A 25,501-nucleotide genomic window follows, 5' to 3' on the forward strand; every position below is an offset into this window, starting at 1 on the left:
GTTAGAGAGAGTGATAGAAGAGGTTTGTCTTTGTTATTAAGTGATCATTCAAAATGGGAACCAAAATTTCTTCGTAGTGACAAAGTTGATTATCCGTAAGGGGAAAAAAAAAGGAACTGATTTTGGAGAACATGAATTGCTTTGATAAAGTTGTATAATGTAATAGCACAAAAAGACATATTTCATATTTGATTTTTTCAAAAATTTTATTTCTGAGAGCCATTTTAGGTTCACAGCAAAATTGAATGGAAAGTATAGAATTACTGTATACCCTCTGTCTCTACACATGCACACATTAGATTTTTCATGATGCTGTCACACATATACTTTTTTTTCAAAAATATTTGAGGCCCTTACTGTTTTCCAGAGATCTCTCAGTAATTTCTTGAAAACAGCTTGTCAGTTTTCTTTTCACTAATTGGCTATTTCTTCCTGAACATCACTGGCCAATGAGCATATATGTGTTTCTGATTTGTAGTTTTCTAATATTTAAACTCTTTTCATTAAATATTTTTTATTATGAAAAATATCAAATATTCAAAAGACAATATAATGAACCTCATCACCTATCTTCAGTTAATTAACTCATGGCCAGTTATGTTCTTTTCATCATCCCCTTTTCCCATTGTTTTTGAAGTATATTATTTATTCATAAATGTTTCTGGTATATATCTTCAAAAGAAAAGGAATTTTTTTAAAAAAGCAATACCAATACTATTATAAAACCTAAAAAAATTAACATCTGTTATCACTTTGATAAATCTCATGAGGTTCTGCTTCTTTGCCAAATTTGTGATTTTACTACTGAGTTTCCATTTCATTTGCGTTTTTTTTGTCTAAGGTTTACTATAATCAAATCTCATGGACAGAGATCAAGAAAATAGCTCATTAATGAACACTTTCACATTATGACATCTTTCATTTCTGCCTACCTTTGAAGACTTAGACTCAATCCTGGGGTAACAAGTATTCTCTTAAGTTACCTTCATTTAAAAAATGAAGACGCAAGAGGCACATAGGTTAGTGCACAGTCATGGGTTAATACCCATGTGTTAACCCATGTAGTAGAGGCAGACATCAGTCTTCTTTGAACATAATTTTTTGAGTGCATTGCGTGGGCTGGGCACTGGTTTTGGTGTTTGGGATGTATCAGTGCAAGTTTTCTGCCCTCTGGAAGTTCCAGTGTGCTCTTTCTTTTTTTTGTGTGTGTGTTTTTTTTTTGAAGAGACAGTCTTGGTCTGTTACCCAGGCTGGAATCATAGGGAGTGCAATCATACCTCCCTGTTTTAACCTTGAGCTCCTGGGCTTGAGCGATCCTCCCATCTCAGACTCCTGGTTAGCTTGGACTACAGACATTTACCACCACACCAAGCTAATTTTTAAAGTTTTTGTAGAGACAAAGTCTCACTGTGTTGCTTAGGCTGGCCTTAAATTCTTGGGCTCAAGTGATCCTCCCACCTTGGCCTCCTGAAAGTGTTGGGAAAGTGTTGGGATTACATGCGTGAGCCACTGCATATGGTATGTGTGCTTTTTTTTTTTTTTTTTTTTGAGACTGAGTCTCGCTCTGTTACCCAGGCTGGAGTGCAGTGGCGCGATCTCGGCTCACTGCAGCCTCCACTTGCTGGGTTCAGGTGATTCTCCTGTCTCTGCCTCCTGCGTAGCTGGGGCTACAGGTGCAGCCACCATGCCCGGCTAATTTTTCTGTTTTTAATAGAGATGGGATTTCACCATGTTGGCCAGGTTGGTCTCCATCTCCAGACATCGTGATCTGCCTGCCTCAGCCTCCCAAAGTGCTGAGATTACAGGCGTGAGCCACCGCGCCCAGCCGTGTGCTTTATTCATTGCACATTTTTGTTCCTTTAGGACAGACTGGGCCAGGTGGTAACTCCATCAAAAAAATTGAAGAAAAAGGAATTCTGAATGTATTATTTGAAAAGAAAATCTCATTCTGACCACTGTGTTTTAATGCCTTACTTTGAGGCACTAAGAAAGCCAGTTAGAAAAAAAAAATGTACCGTTTGATGTTCTGAGATCTGAATGTCACTTAAGAGTGGTTTTCCCAAGTGTTCTTTCTGCAGTGTTGTAAAATAAAATTGTATTTGAAATACATGTTGTTAATTGAAATGGAGGCAAATTTTTACTGTTTTTTTTTTGGCAAGCTTGTAAATAAGCATATAACTATTTAACTTCTAAGAACTGTTTTTCTTATGGAACCTGGGAATTAACTTTTTTCTGTCAAACGAGACTTACTTTTAGAGAATCCCTTTCGCCCCTGTAAAAAGTAGAGGTTCCTCTTCAAAGACTTTCCTCCCCATCTAATTAGGAATAAATAGTAACTTCTCTTAGAAGCAAAATTTATTCAAAGACCCGTGCTAACATTCTTAAATATCTGCTAGCCGTAATAAAGAAATCAATGTACTTTATGTTCTTAGCTCCCACAATTTAGCCTAAATATTTGCCCTGGCATGCTTATACTGGTCCAAGCAAGCATTAGGTCATAGCCTGTTCCTCTTCCTTATTTGAAGGTGTTTTTATCTTTCTCAGCATTCCACAAGTTACTTCCTCCTTCCTTTGTTCTCTGCCTTTGCCTCTTTTTAAAAGTTCTAAGTTGCTAGCCAATCGGGACAAATACAAAATGTGAGGTCCCTTTCTAGCCAGTGGAAACTGGACACAACAGTAGGGTGGATGCGTCAGATTATAAATGACCCTGTCTCCTTTGTTTGGTGTACTCTCCTGGCAAAACTGCTGGCGAGTGTACCCTTTCTGCAGAAAGTATAAAAATGGCCTTGCTGAAGAAATTAAATTTATGTTCAAGTGGTGTTTCTTTACAGCAACGGGGAACGAGCATTTCAAACATCCCCTTTGCCCCCCTTATATTTTAGACAGAGTCTTCTTGCTCTGTCGCCCAGGTTGGAGTGCAATGGCGCCGTCACAGCTCACTGCAAACTCAACCTCCCGGGCTCAAGCAATCTTCCCATCTCAGCCTCTGGAGTAGCTGGGACCACGGGCATGTACCAGCACACCTAGCTAGGTTTTTATTATTTTATTTTTATTTTTGTAGAGACAAGGTCTCACTATGTTGCCACGGCTGGTCGCAAACTCCTGGGTCAAATAATCTTCCCGCCTTGCCCTCCCAAGGTGCTGGGATTACAGGCATAAGCCACTGCACCTAGTGCCTCTTCCCCCCTTTTCAAATACAAAAATCCTAATCTACGTTTCTGTCTAACCTTTGTAGAAAATTAGATCAAAATCTCATTCTCTATGAACACCAAACTGAGAGCATGGTAGTAAAAACGGTAAGCAAAGAACAACAGCAACAGAAAACCCCTACGTTCATTGAGACCTTTATTGGAATGTTAAAAGCAGCACATACTATAAATATTCCCATTTGGAACCTTGAGGTTGACTACTTCTATATTTGGTTTACACTTAACATTTCTTCTCTCTCTTTTTTTGGGACAGAGTCTTGCTCTGTCACTCAAGCTGGAGTGCAATTGTACCATCTCGCCTCACTGCAACCTCTGCCTCCCAGGTTCAAGCGATTCTCCTGCCTCAGCCTCCTGGGTAGCTGGGATTACAGGCATGTGCCACCATGCCCTGCTAGTTTTGTACTTTTAGTAGAGACCGGGTTTCTCCATGTTGGTCAGGCTGGTCCCGAACTCCTGACCTCAGGTGATCCCCCTGCCTTGGCCTCCCAGAGTGCTGGGATTACAGGTATGAGCCACCGCGCCTGGCCAGTCCAGTGGTTTTCAAACCAGGTGATACATATGGGGAACATAAAAAAAAATCAAAAGCAACTGGTACCCAGAGCCCCACTGAAGAACAGTTAAGTTATAGCATCTTTCATGTACATTTATCAGTCTGTCACCATAGCCTTGTGAAGAAAGCCAGATTTTACAGAGATTAAATGACTTCCCCAAGGGACTGACAGAGCAGTTTGAGTTCTTAACAAACTTGTAGAACCATGCTGTTCCTGCTTACTTGGCTACTGGTTGAAATCAATAAATGTTGTATCTGGAGTTGATTATGTTGATAGTTGCAAAGCAAACTGGAATAGAAACATACGACATTTTATTCTGTTAGTTATTTCTCCTTGCCACAGAAATATGCATTCTTGATCTTCTCCTCTAGCTAGAGCTGTCTTCTGTGCCTTTTTTTTTTTTTTTTTTTTTTTTTTTTGAGATGGAGTCTCGTTCTGTTGCCCAGGCTGGAGTACAGTGGCCTGATGTTGGCTCACTGCAACCTCCACCTCCCAAGTTCAAGTGATCCTCCCACCTCAGCCTCCCAAGAAGCTAGGATTACAGGTGCCCGCCACCATGCCCGGCTGATTTTTGTATTTTTGGTAGAGACGGGTTTCGCCATGTTGGCCAGGCTGGTCTTGATCTCTTGACTTCAAGTGATCCGCCTGCCTCAGCCTCCCAAAGTGCTGGGATTACAGGCGTGAGCCACCATGCCTGGCCTCTTATGACTCTTAATTCTGCAGATGGTCAGGTTATTTTGACCTCAGGTTGCCTCTTCAGAGTATAACTTAAGTGATGACAGCTTTCTAAACTTTCAAAGTCAATGACCACTTAATATATGATGACAATTGGGCTAAAAAAATCAATCCACAAAAGTCAGTTAATGCTTTATTTTATTTCACTTTTACATGTTTCGTCTTCCAGGTACTTGGAGTCTCATATCTGACTGTGTTATTTGATTGTGAGTTCTTGGCCGAAAGGAACTATTTGAGTCATTATTGTCTTGTGTGTGTTGTTTGCTCTATAAATGCTTTTTGAATATACAGGTAATTGAAAATAGGGGAGGTGAGTTTATGAAAAAACCTTTCCTCTTATTTGTTCACTCAGTGTTTCTGGCAGTGAGAAACTTTATCTACATTTTTAATATTATATGTAATGATGAAGGACTTAGTCTTGGAATAAAATCTCAGTAATTTGTTCCTGATCCCTTAGTTTTCTCTGCTACTTTTACCTCTCTTTTTTGTTGTTTCTATATGGTGAAACCTTGGAAAGAGAAGGAAAAGACTGGAACTGATATAGCTATGGTGAAGTGTTTATTTTGGGTGGGCAGGAGTTGAAGTTACTGCCTGAAATTAATTCAGGGGGTTGTTCAGAGATCTCATGGGTCATGGTAGTTTTCCTTGCTGTAAAATATTTGTTATTTAGCCCTAGCTGTCAGGGATTAAGCAGCTTTTTTTCCCCCTCTTTTTTTTGAGACAGAGTCTCGCTCTGTCACCTAGGCTGTAGTGCAGTGGCATGGTCTCAGCTCACTGTAACCTCTGCCTCCTGGGTTCCAGCAATTCTCCTGCCTCAGCCTCCCAAATAGCTGGGACTATAGGTGCACACCACCTGTACATACAAAATAATTAATAAATAAAAAAATACAATAGTCAGTAAAAAATACAAAATAATTTTTGTATTTTTAGTCGAGATAGGGTTTTGCCATGTTGCCCAGGCTGGCTTCAAACTCCTGGACTCAAGCAGTCCACCTGCTCTGGCCTCCCAAAGTGCTAGGATTATAGGTGTGAGCCACCACGCCCAGCTCTTAAGTGGCATTTTAAAAAGTCCTTATTTCTCACCATTTCTTTAAATATATTACATTTTAGTAAAGTTTTAACATGTAATTCGTGCATATTTCTCTTTGAGAAATTTTCTATTAATCTTTTTGTTGGTAATTTGAATGGAACAATCTTCCCTCAACACTGTTACTTTTTATCTGGATGCTATACAGGAAGTGTCCTGACTTTTTTTTTTTAAATATGTATTCAGTAGATTTTAAAGTTTAGTCTAAAAGTGTTTTTTTTTTAAAGTTGTTTCAGATGTTTTAGGTGTAATCATAGCATTCACACCATACTTTGAGTTCCACCTTTCCTGAAGTAATTACCCTAATTTTTGTTACCTATTCTTTTGATCTAGATTCAGAATAATGCTGAATCATAATGGTAAGAATAGTCATTATTGTCCTGAATCTGACTTTAAAGGAAGTGCCTCTTGGGGGAGGAATGCCTTAAAGTCTGATATTGACTGTTTAATTAAGACTCGTGTGTGTTTTCAAATGGATTTGGTTTCTCTTGGTTATAATCCCATTAGTATTTTCTGATTTACATTGTATCGTAATCAGATTGTTTGGCCAGAATGATGTCTGTGTGTTAAAATTAAGTGAGGGTTTTTTTTGTGGCTTAGTTTATGATAAGTTTTTTTTGAGATGGAGTCTCACTCTGTGGCCCAGCCTGGAGTGCAGTGACGCTATCTCAGCTCACTGCAATCTCCGCCTCCTGGGTTTAAGCAGTTCTCCCACCTCAGCCTCCTGAGTAGCTGGGATTACAGGTGCATGCCACCATGCCCAGCTAATTTTTTTTTTTTTTTCAGACGGAGTCCCTCTCTGTCGCCCAGGCTGGAGTGCAGTGGCGCGATCTTGGGATTACAGGCGTGTAGTAGAGACAAAGTTTTACCATATTGGCCAGGCTGGTCTTGAACTCCTAACCTCACGTGATCTGCCCACCTCGGCCTCCCGAAGTGCTGGGATTACAGGCGTGAGCTACCATGCCTGGCTGGCATCTGGAATCTTGACAAGGCCTGAAGCAGCCACTGAAAGCAGGGAATTTTTCTTTGATGTCTTCTGTCTTTATCTTAAAAATGTGTTCCAGTTTTTAGGGAGATGTTTGTTTTCATTTAAAATAACATTTTAATGATTCTAGCTTTTGCTCCTAAATTTAGAGTGAAATTGAGGGAGGCATCAGAAGGCTGTATCATTATGCTTTTTCAACAGCCCAAAATAATAATATCTTTGGGTGTAGGATCTTTTGTCTTCACTAATCTATGTGCATTACCATTTTAGGGTGTTTAAGAAACTTTCATAATAATAATGTTGAGTATCCCTTATTTGAAATTCTGGGACCAGAAATGTTTAGGATTTTGGATTTTTTGAGGTTTTGTAATATCTGCATTATGTTCTTACCTATTGAGCATCTCAAATCCAAAAATTAGAAATTGGAAAACTCCATGAGCATTTCCTTTGAGTGTCATGTTGTTGGCTCAAAAAGTTTTGGATTTTGGAGGGTTTTGGATTTTCGGATTAAAGGTATTCAACCTGTACTGGCAGAGCCAAAACAAGATCTCAGGTCTCATTGCTCCTCTCTCTATATTTGCTGGTCTCATAGTACTAATGTGACATCATGGGATTATACCTTGAAACGACAGAAAAGAGCTGAATAAATTCAGACCAGCTTGAGAAAATAAAAATGATTTAGTGAACCAAGAATTTTGAAGAATTTCTGGAAGATAAAAAAAGCAGTTAGATGCCCTAACTTTAGAAATTAAATGTAAGTGCTGGGCGCAGTGGCTCACGCCTGTAATCCCAGCACTTTGGGAGGCCAAGGCAGGGGGGATCACAAGGTCAGGAGTTTGAGACCAGCCTGGCCAACATGGTGAAACCCCATCTATACTAAAAATACAAAAATTAGCCGGGCATGGTGTTGGGTGCCTGTAATCCCAGCTACTGGGGAGGCTGAGGCAGGAGAATTGCTTGAATCCAGGAGGCAGAGGTTGCAGTGAGCCGAGATCGGGCCCGTGTACTCCAGCCTGGGTGACAGAGCAAGACTTTGTCTTGGGGGGCAAAAAAAAAAAAAGAAGTACAATGTAAGTTTAATTTGATCTCAGGTACTAGGGGAGTGTTAAAGATCTTACGAGGAATACTAATGCTCTTTTCCCCGTTGACTTACGTATTTAATAAAATGACCCTCCTCCAAGAGTTTTATGATTTTAAGTATACAGTAATTTATTTGGATCAGTTACTTCTGAATTCTTAAATATACTCTGATTTGTTGTTCTTGGGTTTTGGGACACCTTTTTCTTTTCTTTTTCTTTTTCTTTTTTTTTTTTTTTTTCTTGTTGCCCAGGCTGGAGTGCAATGGTGTGATCTTGGCTCACCGCAACCTCTGCCTCCCAGGTTCAAGCGATTCTCCTGCCTCAGCCTCCCTAATAGCTGGGATTACAGGCATGTGCCACCACGCCCGGCTAATTTTGTATTTTTAGTAGAGACGGGGTTTCTCCATGTTGGTCAGGCTGGTCTCAGACTCCTGACCTCAGGTGATCCGCCCACGTCGGCCTCCCAAAGTGCTGGGACTATAGGCGTGAGCCACTGCGCCTGGCCATTGGGACACCTTTTTCTTAAATTTGCTTAAAGTTAATGCTTTTGATTACATTGTTTATAGTTAGAAATTAAAAATGTAATTTTGGAAAAAATATTAAATTATTTTTGGTAGTAACCTAATTGTATTATAATTATGTTAACTGTTAGAAACAAATAGTACAAGTTATGTAATTTGTTTACAATACGAGAGCAGTGTTTTAATTGGTCATTAGATGTTGATGATAACTCAGTTACCATAAGATACTTATTTGGCAATCTCTTTCTTTTTTTTTTTGAAGACAAGGTCTCACTCTGTCGCCTAGGCTAGATGGAGCATAGTGGCGCCATCACAGCTCACTGCCCCCTTGACTTCCTGGGCTCCAGTGATCCTCCCACCTCAGCCCCCGACCCGAGTAGCTGGGACCACAGGCGCACGCCATCATGCCTGGCTAATATTTTGTATTTGTCGTAGAGATTGGGTTTTGCCATGTTGCCCAGGCTGGTCTTGAACTCCTGGGTTCAAGCGATCCTCCTGCTTTAGCCTCTCAAAGTGCTGGGATAACAGGCATGAGCTACTTTGCCTGGCCTGGTAATCTCTTGATTGAAGTATAGAACAATTCTTTACTGCATAATAGTGAGAATAGATATAAAATACTTAACCATCAAAGACATTTGAAATTGTTACCACACCTGTTTTAAAAACTTGTCATTAAAAATAAATATCAAGTTTATCTTAAGTTTTAACTGTACAATACAGTATTGTTAACCATATATACATTGTTGTACAACTTTTTTTATTTTACTTGACTGAAACTATACCCATTGAATAACAGCTCTCCATTTCCCGCTCCTCCCAACCCCTGGCAGCAAGTATTCTACTTTCTGTTTCTATGAATTTGATTACTTTAGATACCTACACAGTATTTGTCTTTTGTGACTGGCTTATTTCACTTAAGGTTCATACATGCTGTAGCTTATGACTGGATTTCCTTCTTTTTTAAGACTGAATTATCCTCATCCACTGGTTCTAGCTGAAGTATGATGGGATCATTCTTCCTGGCAAATAAATTCCTGTTTTCTATCCAGAAAACCAATAAAAAGTTTTCCATGAAATGTTAAAAAAAAAAAGACAGTAATCCATTGTGTTGTATATGCCACATTTTCCTTATCCATTCTTCCTTCTGTGGCCATTCAGGTTGCATCTACGTCTTGGCTTCTATGGATAATGCTGCATTGAACATGGGCATTATCCATAATAGGGCATTGAACGTCATACCTATTTTTAAAGGGTATATCTATTTTTCTCTTGCAGATATATTCGACTTTATGGGAGAAAATTTAGCAAGGAAGATCATGTTCTTTTTATTAAGTTATTGTATGAGCTGGTATCAATTCCAAAACTGGAAATCAGCATGATGCAGGGATTTGCCCGCCTTTTGATCAACTTGTTAAAGTAAGTCTATTTCCAGAGGTTTCTGTTAAGGTTTGTTTGTTTCTTCAGGGTTTTAGGGAATGAGGACTAAGTGCTTTTGGTAAGAAGACCGAGTTTCAAATTGCCAATTTGGAAAATGATTGCAAAAAAATTATCTTAATTTTCATCAAATGTGTTAATTAACCTTTTAGTTAAAATTCCATCTCTTCCATGACATGGTCTCTTCTCTAGCACCCATTAAACTTCCCCTTTTATAGGTTAAGTCCCTTGAGAAGACAAGACAAAGATCATAGATTCTTTTGCTTACCCTGAAGCATCCAACTCAATGCTGGAAACATTAAATATTCCATAGTGTGGGAAAACATGAAATTCATCTACAATAATGGTGACACACATTTAAATGCCCTCTTTTATCTGGTGCTCTTTGAGGTTTGAGCAGCAGCAAGAATCGGGTGCATTATTCTTCTTAATACTATGTTCTGCTAGTGAGTGGCCGTGGGTGGGGAAAAGCAAAACCCACTGTGATGAGCAGCAATGTTTAACTGTCCCTGTGTAGTATTTGTGGTATACACACATCTGTGCACATATGCGTACATAGGTATTTATTTTATTTTACTTTTTAGGAAAAAGGAACTTCTTTCAAGAGATGATTTGGAGTTACCCTGGAGACCACTTTATGACATGGTAGAAAGAATATTGTATTCCAAGACAGAGCACCTAGGATTAAATTGGTTTCCTAAGTAAGTGTTTCCATTTAAAGCACTTATTTGGGAGTACTTGGGGTTTTTTAGGGGGGTGATCATGATTGAAAAATATTGGGTTGTTTGAAAGAAACAAGCAGATATTTTAATGTGCCTATTTCTGTGTAATTTGACTCCTGAAACAATTCATTGCCCTCTATAAACTGTATCTGAGGCTGCATCTCTCTTGCAGATCATTGACTTCTTGCACCTACATCCTGCCTCTTTGAGACCTAATTTTTGGTTTTATGTTTTATTCTGAGTTTATATAATAAAATATCATCTGCCCTTTTTTGGTTAATAGTGATTTCATACTAGACTGACAGGTATCATTTCTGTCCAGTTGTGGTCTAGCTTTAAATTTTCTCAGTTTTAGCATGTTTGGCTTATCATTCTTTTTTTTTTTTTTCTGAGACGGTGTTTCACTCTGTCGCTCAGGCTGGAGTGCAGTGGTGCGATCTCAGCTCACTGCAACCTCCACTTCCCGGGTTCAAGTGATTCTTGTGCCTCAGCCTCCCGAGCAGCTGGGATTACAGGCATGCACCACCACACCCAGCTAATGTTTGTATTTTTAGTAGAGATGGGGTTTAGTCGCCATGTTGGCCAGGCTGGTCTCGAACTCCTGACCTTAGGTGATCTGCCTGCCTTGGCCTCCCAAAGTCCTGGGATTATAGGCATGAGCCACCACGCCCGGCCTCTTCAGTGTTTTTGTTTGTTTGTTTTGTTTTGAGATGGAGTCTCCCTCTGTCGCCCAGGGTGGAGTGCAGTGGTGCGATAGCTCACTGCAAGCTCCACCTCCTGGGTTCATGCCATTCTCCTGCCTCAGCCACCCAAGTAGCTGGGACTACAGGCGCCTGCCACCATGCCCGGCTAATTTTTTGTTTTTAGTAGAGATGGGGTTTCACCATGTTAGCCAGGATGGTCTCGATCTCCTGACCTCGTGATCTGCCCACCTTGGCCTCCCAAAGTGCTGGGATTACAGGCGTGAGCCACCGCACCCAGCCGCCTCTTCAGTTTTTAATAGCTAGCTGTTTGCTCTCATTGTCTAGAGTCATTTGTCATATGCTTATGGAGTCTCGCTCTGTTGCCCAGGCTGGAGTGCAGTGGCATGATCTCGGCTCACTGCAAGCTCCGCCTCCCAGGTTCGCGCCATTCTCCTGCCTCAGCCTCCCAAGTAGCTGGGACTACAGGTGCCCACCACCACGCCTGGCTAATTTTTTTGTGTTTTTAGTAGAGACGGTGTTTCACCATGTTAGCCAAGATGGTCTCTATCTCTTGACCTCATGATCCCCCTGCCTCAGCCTCCCAAAGTGCTGGGGTTACAGGTATGAGCCACCACACCCAGCCTATGTACTCATTTCTTGAAGAGCACCATTCTCTATGCCTGTATTAATTTCCTTTTTCTTTTTTATAAATTAAGTCTTTAAAGACTTCTGTGGTTTTCTCTCTCAGTCTTAGGCATGTCTACATTATTTCATTATGTCTTGTTAAATTCATTTAATCTATGATTAACCCTCAGCCTTTACTTAGGTCAACAGTCTTTGTCCCTTACCATAGAATTTTTTGAAAATGAGTGCAGATGGCAAATGTGAAATAGTGTAAGTGGAAGAGGTAAAACATGATCTTCAGCTTAGGTCCTAATTGGTTTTTGGACAGTTTTGGACAAGTAAGGTGGTTAGAAGTCATTTATTTCATGAAAGTTTCATGTGTTAAAACAAGGAAACATCTCAACCATAAAAATAGCAAATTTTATCATGAAATAGAATAGTGCATTGTGCAAATATGCTTTTACCAATATTTGTTAGGTTTTTCTCCCTCCCTCCCTCCCTTCCTCTCTCCATTCCTTCCTTCCTTCCTTCCTTTTTCAGGGTTGCTCTGTTGCCTAGGCTGGAGTGCAGTGGCAAGATCTTGCATCACCACAGTCTTGACCTCCTGGGCTCAAGCAGTCTTCCCGCCTCAGCCTCCTGAGAAGCTGGGACCACAGGCATGTGCCACCATGCCCGGCTAATTTTTAAAATTTTTTATTTCTAGAGACAGGGTCTCACTTTGTTGCCCAACCTGGTCTTGAATTCCTGGGCTCAAGTGATCCTCCCGCCTTGGCCTCTCAAAGTGCTGGGATTACAGGTATGAGCCACTACACCCGGCCCCAGTATTTGTTAAGAAAACTCAAAATGGAATACAAAAGCTTTGTTTGTAAATATTCCTTTTGGGTGTTATTTTTGCCACAGGGACCATGACCTATGCTGGTTTGACTGAGTCTTCTTTAAATAAGAGGTCAGGGAATTTCTTACTGGCTTCACCATTTCAGATGAGATTGGGCATATTCAGGGTGGTATGGCCATAGACATGCTTCACCATTTCATAGATCTCAGGGACCTTTGAACTGTGTTCAGATCAGTTATCCTTCTGAGATTTTTCTTGCTGATAATTTTGGCTGCTTCTGAAAGTATTTTGTAAATGAAAGGAGGAGGTAAGGCAGTTTCTTCAGTGATACCCTGTTCTTCAATATGCCTTCTTACTTGCTGCTTCATAACCAAGCGTCCTACTTTCCTGCCTTAAGGGTCTACCTTTGCAAAGGCACACGCTGCTTTTAAAGTCCTGTGTGGTCATTAATAAATATCTATGGCTTTCCTCTTCAGTTATAAGAGCTGTTTGTCTGGAAATTTTCTATTAGTATTGGTCAGTCAGTGCTTATTGATTATGTTTACCATGTCTCTTCCTAAAGTGTCACATCATCCTTGTCCTTAAAAGTTTTACCATGGCTGTTCTTGATCTTTTGAAGAGATGTTGTGACTCAAACACAGCACTGACTCTCAACTCTTAACAAACTCAGCATTTCATTTTGTGGTTGTAATTATTCTAAAATAAAATTTATAAATCATATAACCTACCGATACTCATTACCTACACTGTGACAATTTTGAGTTTTTTCATCTTAGATATATTCTGCCACATTTTGAAACAGTTTTATCAGCTGACTACATGTGTTCATACTATTTTTAGAATGCTATTTTTATAATCAAAAGTGAAAGATTGCTTAATTTAACTGTCTTTCAAATTTTAAACTCATGTGCCTTGTGTTTTTGTCCTTATTGAAATCACTGCTTAGAGTGGCATGTATTTCAACATGATTTTAAAAGCTAGTCTATTGTTTGAAGCAAAGATTATCAAGTTTCCTCTCTTCCCTTCCTCTTTACCTTTCCCATCCTCTCTCCATCCCCTTTCCTATCCTTGTTTCCCTCTTTTCTTCTCTTCCTTCCTCCTTCTAGCTTTCTGTCTGTCTTTTTGCCTCTAGGGCAAAAGACCCTTTTTAGTCTCTCTATCCTCATCTCAGTCTACTTTCTACTGGAGAAACAATTGGTAGTGTTTTTTATTCAATAGAAGAAGTAAAATTGGAAAGGAGCTGAGTGTGAACTAATTGTTAGCGATATAAGAATTATTATTTACTTTATAAATGAAGCTTTTGAATCTTACGGACATGGTTTTATTTTATAAAACAGTGTCCCATACATTACTTTGAGTAGCATATTGCAAGTTATAGTATAGGCAATACACTAATGGTGTTGCTACTAACAAAATGCGGGAGAATTATGCATAGATATGCTTTTACAAATGGGCACAAACAATTCATATTTCAATTGCTATGTGTATAAATTTGTTTATTTAGTATTACCACTAATTTGGTTTTTGTGGGTGGTAGTAAAGGTTTTCATATTTGCATCATGAGTAGCTTGGGCCTACATAACTTGTTTACTACTTTTTAAAATTTATTTTTAAAAGTATCTATTCTCTTTTAAATGTATTATTCTAAGGGTATGATTTAGTATTATATTTTCATTTTTTTCATATTAATCTGCCTCTGGAGAACCAATTTGATATTTTCTTTTTCTGGTATTTGTTTATGGCATTTGTTTCTCTATTGATTTATTAAAGAGCTATTTGAATTGGTGCTCTTTAAAATACAGTTAAATCCTTTGTCCTCAGTTCCCCACACTCACCACATGGAAATGACATTTTCCAGACCTCTGTTTGGGGTTTCTTGGCACATGTGGCCATACTTAGGAGTTTAAATTGCTACCAGCAGCTCACGGATGATCTCTAGCTACAAAATTTAATACGATAATCAAATGGTGAGAAAAATTTCTCCTAAAACCTGTTGAAATTTAAAAGATTTTATGGTTGTAAACCATGATTATTAATATGATATTTATAATTATTTTTAATGTAGTATTTGAAGAACATCCTATTTATTTTAAAAATATTATTTTATTTGGAAAGTTAAAATTTTAACAAAATTCGGCCGGGCACTAAAAACACAAAAATTAGCCTGGTGTGACTGCGCATGCCTGTAATCCCAGCTACCCAGGAGGCTGAGGCAGGAGAATCGCTGAAACCCAGGAGGCAGAGGCTGCATTGAGCCAAGATCATCCCACTGCACTCCAGCCTGGGTGACAGAGCCAGACTGTCATCTCAAAAAAAAAAATTTACCAGATTTTATTAATGATTTTGATAGTGTGTCTCACAAAAGTTGTTTCTGTGCTACAATGTTCTTTCTTTAAAAACTGATCTTTTAAAAGCAATTTTTAAAAATACTTAGTTTAAGTTCAAGTTGATCAGGCTTATTGTCATTTAAAACAATTATGCATGTTGTTTTTACATGAATGGTAAGGATTATTATAATTTCCTAACACTTACCATAAAGGTATACTTTTTAAAAGTTATTTTAATGAAAAGTCAATGTTAATGTGCATCAGCAAGGAAAATGCTATACTTATTATTTATACTTTTTTTTTTTTTGAGACGGAGTTTTTTTTGCTCTTGTTGCCCAGGCTGGAGTGCACTGGCACAATCTGGACTCACCGCAACCTCCGCCTCCCGGGTTCAAGCGATTCTCCTGCCTCAGTCTCCTGAGTAGCTGGGATTACAGGTGTGCGCCATCACACCCAGCTAATTTTTTGTATTTTTAGTAGAGATGGGGTTTCATCATGTTGGCCAGGCTGGTCTCGAACTCTGAACCTCAAGTGATCCACCCGCCTCGGCCTCCCAAAGTGCTGGGATTACAGGCGTGAGCCACTGTGCCTGGCCTATTTATACCTTTTTTTATGGTGAAATTATCTTGGCCCTAATTTTGAGTGAAGTGGCTATGAAAAATGACTACTTACTAGTTTAACTGAGCAATATTAGGTTTTGAAGATTAGATATGAGGTGGATAATGTCTAACTAATTTACGGTGGATTTGTTTGGGTTTAGAGAAGGCAAGTAAAACTGACTTCTAGATGAAGTGTTTGGCACAGGTTTAAGAAAAACAAATACTGTATAAACAGTTACCATTAAATTATAAAGGGATGAAGGCAGATATATACAGAATAGTCCATCATTACAGTTAACCAGTTCATTTATGAAAAAGCAAATATTATTCTGAAGTTAAATTTTAGTTCAAGAACTGTCAAGTGAAGCTGCAAGTACTTCTGGCTATGAGCAGTCTAGTTTACTCTCATCTTGAAGATATCATTTGCTATACTTTTCCCTGGTTTAGAAGTGAATATTGTCCTGATAGAACCAAGGAGGCAGGAGGCATATATCTCCAAGTTTATATGAGTTCACTCTCTCAGTAACTGGAGGCGAAGACTATTGGTTTTCCTCAGGCTTATCTGCTAATATTTGACATTTACTTTGTTAATGGCATCATAAGGAAATCGAAGTCCAGAGAGGAAAATTCACACAGAATCATTGGGTGAAGCTGCAACAAGAGCTTAAGAACTGGGAGAAGAACTCACTTTCTACCCTTAATAATAGGGTGGCAGTTGGGGAGGAATTTCCTATTTTGATGTGATTTCCTAAATTATAAATTAGTAGCTACTCAGAGGCAGTAAGAGCAAAGTAAGCACAAAATTTTAATTCTTAAGGAAATTGAGAATACAATTTATTATGGCTAAGTATGAAATAATAATTAACATTTATTTTCCTTAATTCTGGGCCATATACCTGCTTTCTATACATTATCTCATTTAATTTTTGTAACAGCTTTATGGCAGGTAGGTATTCTTGCTCATATTGATGAGAAAACAGCTATAATATAACTAGGAAGTAGCAGAACTGATGCTTAAATTAAGATCTGTCTGACTCTAAGCCCAAACTGTAAACCATTATATGCACTACTGTGGCTTTCTTTTTCAATCTAACATGTCTTTTTCAACCTAATGTATCTTTTTAAAGAGGAAATAGGGTATAAGAAAACCCATCCAAAGCTTAGTTACTCTGTAGATCCCTTTTGATTTAAAAAAAAAAAAAGTGTTTTGAATTGTTATCACTTTAATATTATACATTTCCAACAGTTGGAAAGTATTTAGTGATTATTCACTCCCTCTAAAAATTAGTGAAATGTAGTCTAGTAGCATCTAGCCTTAACCTTTTATTTTATTTTTAAACAGAAACATTGTTCCCTTCATCTTGAGAGATTACAAGAATCACAAAAGGTCACTATACAGATATCACAGGTTAGAGAGATTGTACCCTTTTCTGGATAAACATCATAAATCCAATGGTACAGGCCTTATATATAAGAAGGGGTTGAAATTGACTTTATTTAGAGTAACTAAATTGCATTCCCATATACCCTAATCCTCTAATAAGTGAAGTGACTCTATCAAGTGTTATAATTAACTTCCTATTCTTCTGAAGCGTGAAGGGAACTGGAGAAAACATGTAGCTTTGCAGCCTTTTATGACTTGCTTTCTAGAATCATTTATGACATTATGCGAAAGTATGTTGGTATAGCAGAGGTCCTAAGTGAAAACAGCAGCTTTTCTGTGTAGCGCAGAACCAATAAAATAAATGTAATGTTAATGAGAACACAAACATTAGGACTGATAGAATTATGTGTCTTATGCTCATTTTCATGGATAAACAGTTTACAATTTTAGAATTACCTTTTAAAAATCTGCATTTAAATTGAGCAATTTAGTTTAAAACTAGATGACTCTTTAAACCTTAGCTGTTAATTCTATACTTTGTTACTAAAAGAAGACCTAAGATCTGTGCTTTTTGTTACTCTGATATAAAATGTTTATTATTACAAATCAATAGACAGATAAGTATAAATATATATGAGCAGATAGCCTTTTTATAAGCACTTTGGAAATGCCCAGAAATAAAAATCATAGCCATGGTCTTCAGGGAGCTTTAAATGTAGTTGGATAGAAGTTTGCTCTGTTTTTTTTTACTGGGCAAACTTAGATATTCTCTGAACTGTGTTTTTGAATTGCTTAGCCTTTTTATAAGAAAAAGAAGAACCTCCCTCTCATGATCAGAGACCGTGCTTATTCATGGCCCTTTGGCCATGTAGTTTCTTTTTTATTTTATAAGTCATCTCATGAGTTGTAACCTAGTTGCCTCTTCAGTTAATTTTTCTCTGAGTAGTTTTGAAATTAAAGAGGATTTCTACTGCTCCAGGTAATGAGATTATAGTTTTCCTCTCTTGGTTATATAATATGTTGATTATTTTTGATGAGTTTGCTCTCTGTTATTCCTTGGAATTTCTTTGCAGATGAGTTCCTAAACTTTCAGAGAAGTTGGATAGACTTCTGGACTTAAGAATTTGAAAAAGCTTAATAAGAAAGTGTCAAGTGGAGACATTGCCTGAAAGTTACTCCTTTCCTATATATATATATTTAAATATGTATTTTATATATATATGTATAAATTTTTTTAAGATTTGAGGAATTTTATTTTTACTTGTACATATCATACTGTAAGTAGTCACACACATATTTTAAAATTCCAGCTCAAAATTATCTAGTGCTCCATTGTTTATACTGTTTGTTTGCATTTGACCGCTTGACTATGATCTAGTAGATATTTAAATATTCCATTCTGGTCATGTGTTTAAACCAGTACACATTGGCCTTTTTATTAAAAAAGAAATGTTGATTATAAATTCATACACACATTTTTATGTTGGTCTCCTGTATTCACTTGAGGCAACTACATGTTGTAAAGTAAGTTATAATTTTTAATGTTACTCGACTAACTTTATAAGTATCTGCTCAAAGAGATGCTATTGTTCTTTTTGATAATTGTTGCTGGCCATAAAGTGCCTTGGAGGGTTATCGAACTCTCATCGATTGGTTGTGAAAGCTAATTTCTGATGGAAACACCCAGATTTTGGTCTGTCTGCTGCTTGTGTTTTGATGTAAAAGTATTTTAGTAAAAATTATTTGAAGTTTTAAGCCACCATGTTGATAAATATGGTGTGTGGTCATTGCTGCCTTCCTTGTAAAGACTGAAAACAATTTGTTCTTTTCCCAGTGTAACATTTTTTTCCCTTTAGTTCATACCAGAGACAGCGAAATGAGGGCAAAGGAAAGAGTAGATTAAGGAGTTTAGGTAGTTAATCCTTGCAGTTCTGTCTGTATGAAAGGGAAGGCTTAATTATTACATATAAACAAATAATACCTGAATGTATGAGGTTATCTTAGAGATATTTATTAATTGAATTAGATATGTTCTTAAAATACACCAATCTAATTATCAAATGGCTTTCCCCCCCCAGTTCTGTAGAAAATATTCTCAAAACACTCGTGAAAAGCTGCCGACCGTAAGTAGCTTCTCAATTTATAAAGCCTCTTGTTGTTTCTGTGGGCTTTTCCACATCTTTAGTATGGTTTGAAGAGGAAATGAAAAGTATAAATAGTTCCTGACATTGTGATGTTAGTCACTGACCACAACATACCGTTTCCAGTTCGTTAACTGATCTTCTCAGATTTCATTTAGAAATTTAGAAATTTTAAAGTCATCCATTGTAAAGTAAGAATACCATACTTTACATAAAATCATCTTTATTTGGAAGCATTTCCTAGAGTATTGTTATTTGTAATTCAGATAAAAAATATAAGTAATGCCAAGAAGGTGGTTCATAACTTTTTTCAACTGTGTTCTGTAGAATATTTAAATATCTCATATTCTTTTCTTTTTATTTCAATATTTTTTGTAGAGAGTGGGGCCTTGCTGTATTGCCCGGGCTGGTCTTGAACCCCTGGCCTCAAGCAGTCCTCCCACCTTGGCCTCCCAAAGCATTGGGATTATAGGCGTGAGCCACCACTCCCAGCCAATTATCCTATATTCATATGATTAAAAATAAGTGTGGATAAAATTTAATTTTAATTTTTTTGGTTATCTTTAATTTTAATTAATTAAAGCTCAATTTTATGTACTTGAACTTTTTTCGTGTTGTTATGAAGTTATTCTAAGACTGTTTAGATGATATGGAATCAGTGAATCCTTTTTGGTGAAAAGCCATGTATTATATGCTTGTAATACTCATCTTAAATACATATTTAATAAATCAGATATTTATTGCTGACCTTCTGTATTACTCAATGTTGGGCAAATGTATTTTCGGAATATGAGATATCTGTCTCTCAAGCAACTTAAGGTTCACCCTGAGTCATTAGCCACCAGTGAACAGTGTCATTTTATGTGAGGCAGTTACCCTCTTGGCCTGTGTTTCCTCACTGGAAAGTTGATTATCACTTCAATAGTTACTGCTCATAGGTAATTCATAGAACTCCCAAGTTTTTATTTTGGATTACAGGGTTAACAATTGGCTCAGAAAAGTTAAGAAGAAGAATTGATCCTTGATATGTGAGATCTTTGAAGGTGGAGCATAGTTTGTTTTTGTTTTTTTAAAATTCCAACCTGTTACACAAGGACCTGACACATAAATGCTTTGTGAACTCAACAGAAGTATTCTTAGAAATATAATTTTATTTTTCACATAGAAGATTGTAGTATGATTTTAATTAACACAAGTATATGAAGATATAATAGGATTAATAATACGATGTGTGGGCCAAGCCTGTAAGTCTGTTTGAAAGAGTTTCCCAACTTATTTGGAAAGAATCAGAATTTTTCATATGCTGTTTGTATTTTAAACCTCTTAAGGCTGGGTGCAGTGGTGCTTTCCTGTAGTACCAGCTACTTGGGAGGCTGAGGTGGGAGGATCACTTCAGTTTAAGAGTTTGGGTCCAGCCCAGGAAACATAGTGAGACTCTGCTGTCTTTAAAAAAAAAAAAAAAAGCCCGTTAAGGTGTATTTAGCAGTTATACATGTATTCTCTTTATTTACCTTCATTTTGTGTGTATATGCACACTTTGGATTTTAATTTTGTAAATCTGCTCCAGGTACACTCCTGCCCATTTCATACAGTTATGGAATATCACAGCCTATAGACCAGATCATCTAGTCCTCTCATATAGGGGAGGACGCTGTGTTCCAAGGAAGGTAAATGGTTTATTCAACATGCCTAGAGATTGCTGGGCTGATGTTCTCTTTCTCGTCTACTGGTAATCCTTTTCCTGTTTAGACTGGATTCTTTTTGACAAGATTTTTTTTCAATTGCTGTTACATAGCACAAAGGAAGTAAGACAAAAACTCTGTTTAATTTTGTAGGTAACTTGAGTGACTTGTATTTTATCTGAGTTTTATCAACTTTATAGTGTTTAGAAAAATTCCCTTACACAAGAGGAGAATTTACTTTATCCCAAGTATGATGGGGAATTTTTTTTTTTTTTTTTTTTTTTTTAGACGGAGTCTCACTCTGTTGCCCAGGCTGGAGTGCAGTGGCGCAGTCTTGGCTCACTGCAGCCTCCATCTCCTGGGCTCTAATGATCCCCCAACCCCAGCTTTCTGAGTAGCTGGGACTACAGGTGTGCGCCGCCATCATGTCTGGCTAATTTTTTGTAAAGACTGGGTTTTGCCATTTTGCCCAAGCCAGTCTTGAACTCCTGGGCTCAAGTGATCCATTGACCTTGGCTTCCCAAAGTTCTGGAATTACAGGCATGAACCACTGCGCCCAACTGGGGAATTTATTTTAGTATCGTGAAAATGTGTGTTAGTTTGGACATTTGTAGACTGTGTTACATCCTATGACATATATTCTCCTCCTCCCCCAGCCTTTTGGTCAGTTATATATATTGCTGTTGTAGAGCTTTTAGCCAATAATCAGATACATGAAAACCTTCTTTTTTTTATTAGGTATTTTCCAGCAGATGCCACCACTGAGATGCTAGAAGAATGGCGACCTTTAATGTGCCCCTTTGATGTAACCATGCAAAAGGCCATCACTTACTTTGAAATATTTCTTCCTACCTCCCTTCCTCCAGAACTTCATCATAAAGGTTTTAAGTAAGTATATGCATATCTTGACAAATTCTAAAAATATAGCAGGAAATACAGATATAGAAACTAGTAAAGCAATAACAAGTAGAAAAATCTTTTTGCAAGCTCAGCCATTATTGTACTTCAAGTTTATTATACTTGAAGTGTGTTAAGGCTAAAACGGTTATAAGAGTGAAAGTAAAGAGATGACACCCAAATAAGATGAGGGCTTTAATTTAAGAAATTAAGAGAAAGAAAGAATTGTCAGAAGGGGTAATAACAGGAAAACAGATAAAAGGAGAAGGGCAGGGAAAAGGAAATAGAAAATTGAAAACAATTGTTAAATAAGAATGGACAGTACTTAGTAATGAAGCAGAAGTTTAATTTGTGAGATCATATTTCTTAAATAAATCAGGAAAGGAATATTCAGACAAGAAATACTCCTTTGTTTTATTAAGTTTATAACTTCAGTATTGTTTTTCCTAGTTATGTAGTTATCGGTAAGAATAATAGATTATAAAAAAGACAAAGCATACCTGGCATTGAACCACTTTAAAATCACTTGCTATTCATAACAACATTTTTCTTCTTTAGACTTTGGTTTGATGAATTAATTGGCCTTTGGGTTTCGGTGCAAAATCTCCCACAGTGGGAGGGGGTAAGTATCCCATTTTCCCTTTTTTCCCCCTATAGTTTTTTTTTTTCTTTTTTCCCCCCCCATACTTTTTTAATTTGGAGATAAATATTAATAGATCATTTGGTAAGTAACTTGAAGTTCCTTAGGATTGGCTGTTAGCCATGTTATGATCAGTTTCTTTTCAATTTTATATTATTTTATTTGTTGTATTCTAACAAAAGTATGCATTTATTTTGGTTTTATCCATATTTAGGAGTATAAGCATGTGTTGTAAAATGCATGAAATGTAAGATCCTGTTTTTTGTTTTCTTTGGTACCTGTACTATCATGGTGCTGGACATATAGTGGATATTTTCAGCATATTTGTTGGATTAAAATTTCCTTTTCTATATTCATTGTGGATGGTGCTTTGTCATTTTTCTTTTTAGAAGCATTTTAACTGCAACTGATTTTAAATGTGTAACATGAATCAAATTTGGAGGTTTTAAAAAAAAACAAAGTCATAAACCATCTATTTAAGTAGATTGCACTAATGATTGCCGAAAAGAACAAATGGAGGAGGGGTGTGACTGTGACACTTAAACAACAACAACAAATGTATTAACTTTGTCCTTTTTGTTTACTTTCAGCAACTAGTAAATCTCTTTGCTCGATTGGCTACAGATAATATAGGGTACATAGATTGGGATCCATATGTACCAAAGGTAATTAACATTTTGGGGGAAAAAAATTACAAAAAAAAAAACCAGGCCATGGGGTGGTAGGCGCCTATAATCCCAGCTGCTCGGGTGGCTGAGGCAGGAGAATGTCTTGAACCCAGGAGGCTGAGGTTGCAGTGAGCCAAGATCGCAGTACTGCACTCCAGCCTGGGTGACAGAGCTAGACTCCGTCTGGGGAAAAAAAAAAGAACATTTTGAACGTAAATACAATAGCGCTGACAACAATTTTATGTCGTAAAGGAGAAATGTTTTTTCTATGCCAGTTCCAAGCGGCACATAAAATTTTCTTTGACCATTAGTAAAAACATATATAAATAATTTACAGGGCTGGGTCCAATTACCTTTTCAAAAGGTAATTAGACCATATTAAGGTATCATAAATGTGTTTTCTTGTGCAGGATATGAACTATGAGTGTCAAAGTAATTTGGAAAGTACTAAGTATATTATCGAGAGCATCGTACATTTGTACCTTCCAGTGGATTTTGTGTATCATATTTGGTTGCTCCTCTACAGTGTTGCCCACTTTTTAGATCACATTATATATTTTCCTAGAGTAAGTAAAGCTAGATGTTCCAGGTGTATCTTCAGTACTATTTCACCTGCAGTAGAATAACCTGTGGAGTTTGAGTAGGGCTGGTGGGGGATATCTTGGTGATTCTGATGCACGCACTTACTTTAGAGCAAAGCTGGGGAGCAGCTGAATGCATGTGCTCTGTTTGCTTTTGCTTGCAGTGTCTTCCTCTGTTGTTTGGCCATTAGAAACTAATTGAGGAAGAGAAATCGTTTCTCCCCACCTTTGGGCCCCTACCTATTGGTAATGATAGATTTGGAATATAAATTTAATTTTATTATAATATAATTGTTAAGTGATTGATTAAAATACAAATTCTTAGGGAAAAATCAAATCATCATTAAAATTTTGAAAGGGAAAGCAATCTGCTAGAAGATACTTGCATTTAGGTTGGTGCTGTTGTGCATGTTTGACATGGAATAGGAGCTCAGGAAAAATTATTTGTGCATTTGGGACAAGAAAGGAGTCAAAATGTTTCATGTTTAGCCACAGTATGTTTTTGTCTTTTTATATTTAGCCATAAATAATCACATTTGTCTGTTCTTTGGATACATGGACACAACTGCTTTATGTCCATGTGCCTGTGACTTCAGAGTGTCATACACCTCATCTGTTGATATTTATATGTAATTTTTAAAGAATAAAGCAGGTTACTAAATACTATGTAATTTCACTTAAAAACCCCTGTGATAAAATGAAAATATCTTCAGTAACACTAATATACAGCACTTACTAAGTTAAAGAATTATTTTGATGCCTGTAAATATCCTTAATTATTTTTTCTTTTAAAAGATATTTACAAGAATTCTGAGAAGCTTGAACCTCCCAGTGGGAAGCAGTCAAGTGTTAGTCCCAAGATTTTTAACAAATGCTTATGATATAGGACATGCTGTAATATGGATCACCGCCATGATGGTTTGTAATACATTATATTTGTTTTCTGTAGTTTACCCCTATTTTGTGTTAACCTTACACAAATTCTGGATAATCACAGAAGTTGATAATAGTGGCTTGGTTGGTGACTTGATTCTTGGATATTTTCTGATGTAGCAAGCTCATGTTTATCAAATCCAGAATATAGTGGTACCATTTCTAAATCTCCCTAACCAATGGACATTATAAATAGAGTCAAAAATCTAGGGTTTTGAGGGATTCACAATGTCTAACATTTTTACTGTCCGGGAACCAGACTTGTAGCCCAAAATACTGTCCCAAGGTAGGATTACAACTCGGGATTTGTATGTGCTTAGACTCCATTACTTACTCACTGTTAACGTTCACATAAAACATTGCATTGAACATAAAGCTTACTAACAAAGTAATCTTAGTGAAGGGAGAGATGTGAAGGATTACTTTGTTGACATCATTAAAGGAAAGTGAAGACATATCAAGCTTAGATTTCAATGTCATCTTTCAAATAAGAATATTAGAACAACTTCCTATTATAATTTTCTAGTTTATCATTCATATATTGCTTCTGCAGCTATTTCTTCGTGAATTATTCTGTTTTACACATTAGCTTGTTTCTATGGAAAAGACAATTTTTTTATTTACAAGTTTACTTCTTAAATTTCATTGTAAGAAAAACAAATTTAAGCCCCCCTTGTTTTTGCCGTTTTATTGTTACACAGAAAAATCCCATTTTTCTTAATCAGTAGGAGCAAACACTGAAGGATGTTTACTATCTTACATATGCAGTGAGTTGAAACTGGATTTTTGGGGGCTACAGAATTGGATAGTGATTAGTATTAGTTATTGTTTGAGTGAATTTTGCTCTGCTTTCTCACACAGTTCTCACTGGCAACTTCATTTTGTGTTAAGTGTGAAAATATGGCTGAGTGCCATGGCTCACGTCTGTAATCCTAGCACTTTGGGAAGCCGAGATGGAAGGATAGCATGAGCCAGGAGTTTGAGACCAGCCTGGGCCACATGGCGATACCCTGTACAAAAAAACAAAAGTAAAAGTAAGCACGGGCATGATAGCACGTGCCTGTGGTATTAGCTCCTTAGCAGGCTAAGGTGGGAGGATCGCTTGAGCCTAGGAGATTGAGGCTGCAGTGAGCCGTGTTTGTGCCACTGCACTCCACCCTGGACAACACGGAAACACTTTCTTT

General features: G+C 37.3%; 1 protein-coding gene across 3 annotated transcripts in view; it reads left to right on the forward strand.

The window, feature by feature from the left end:
* The window catches only part of PSME4 (proteasome activator subunit 4), a 100,733-nt gene that overhangs the window by 6,458 nt on the left and 68,774 nt on the right, over positions 1-25,501 (forward strand). For all 3 annotated transcript variants that reach the window (XM_002812036.5, XM_054547572.2, XM_063713444.1), the window contains exons 2-8: positions 9,443-9,583; positions 10,186-10,302; positions 18,854-18,898; positions 21,337-21,486; positions 22,054-22,117; positions 22,726-22,800; positions 24,180-24,302. In XM_002812036.5, coding sequence (XP_002812082.1) covers positions 9,443-9,583; positions 10,186-10,302; positions 18,854-18,898; positions 21,337-21,486; positions 22,054-22,117; positions 22,726-22,800; positions 24,180-24,302 — 715 coding nt within the window. The remainder of the gene's footprint in view (positions 1-9,442; positions 9,584-10,185; positions 10,303-18,853; positions 18,899-21,336; positions 21,487-22,053; positions 22,118-22,725; positions 22,801-24,179; positions 24,303-25,501) is intronic.

Source organism: Pongo abelii, chromosome 12 (assembly GCF_028885655.2).
Source record: "Pongo abelii isolate AG06213 chromosome 12, NHGRI_mPonAbe1-v2.0_pri, whole genome shotgun sequence".
NCBI classification, from domain to species: domain Eukaryota; kingdom Metazoa; phylum Chordata; class Mammalia; order Primates; family Hominidae; genus Pongo; species Pongo abelii.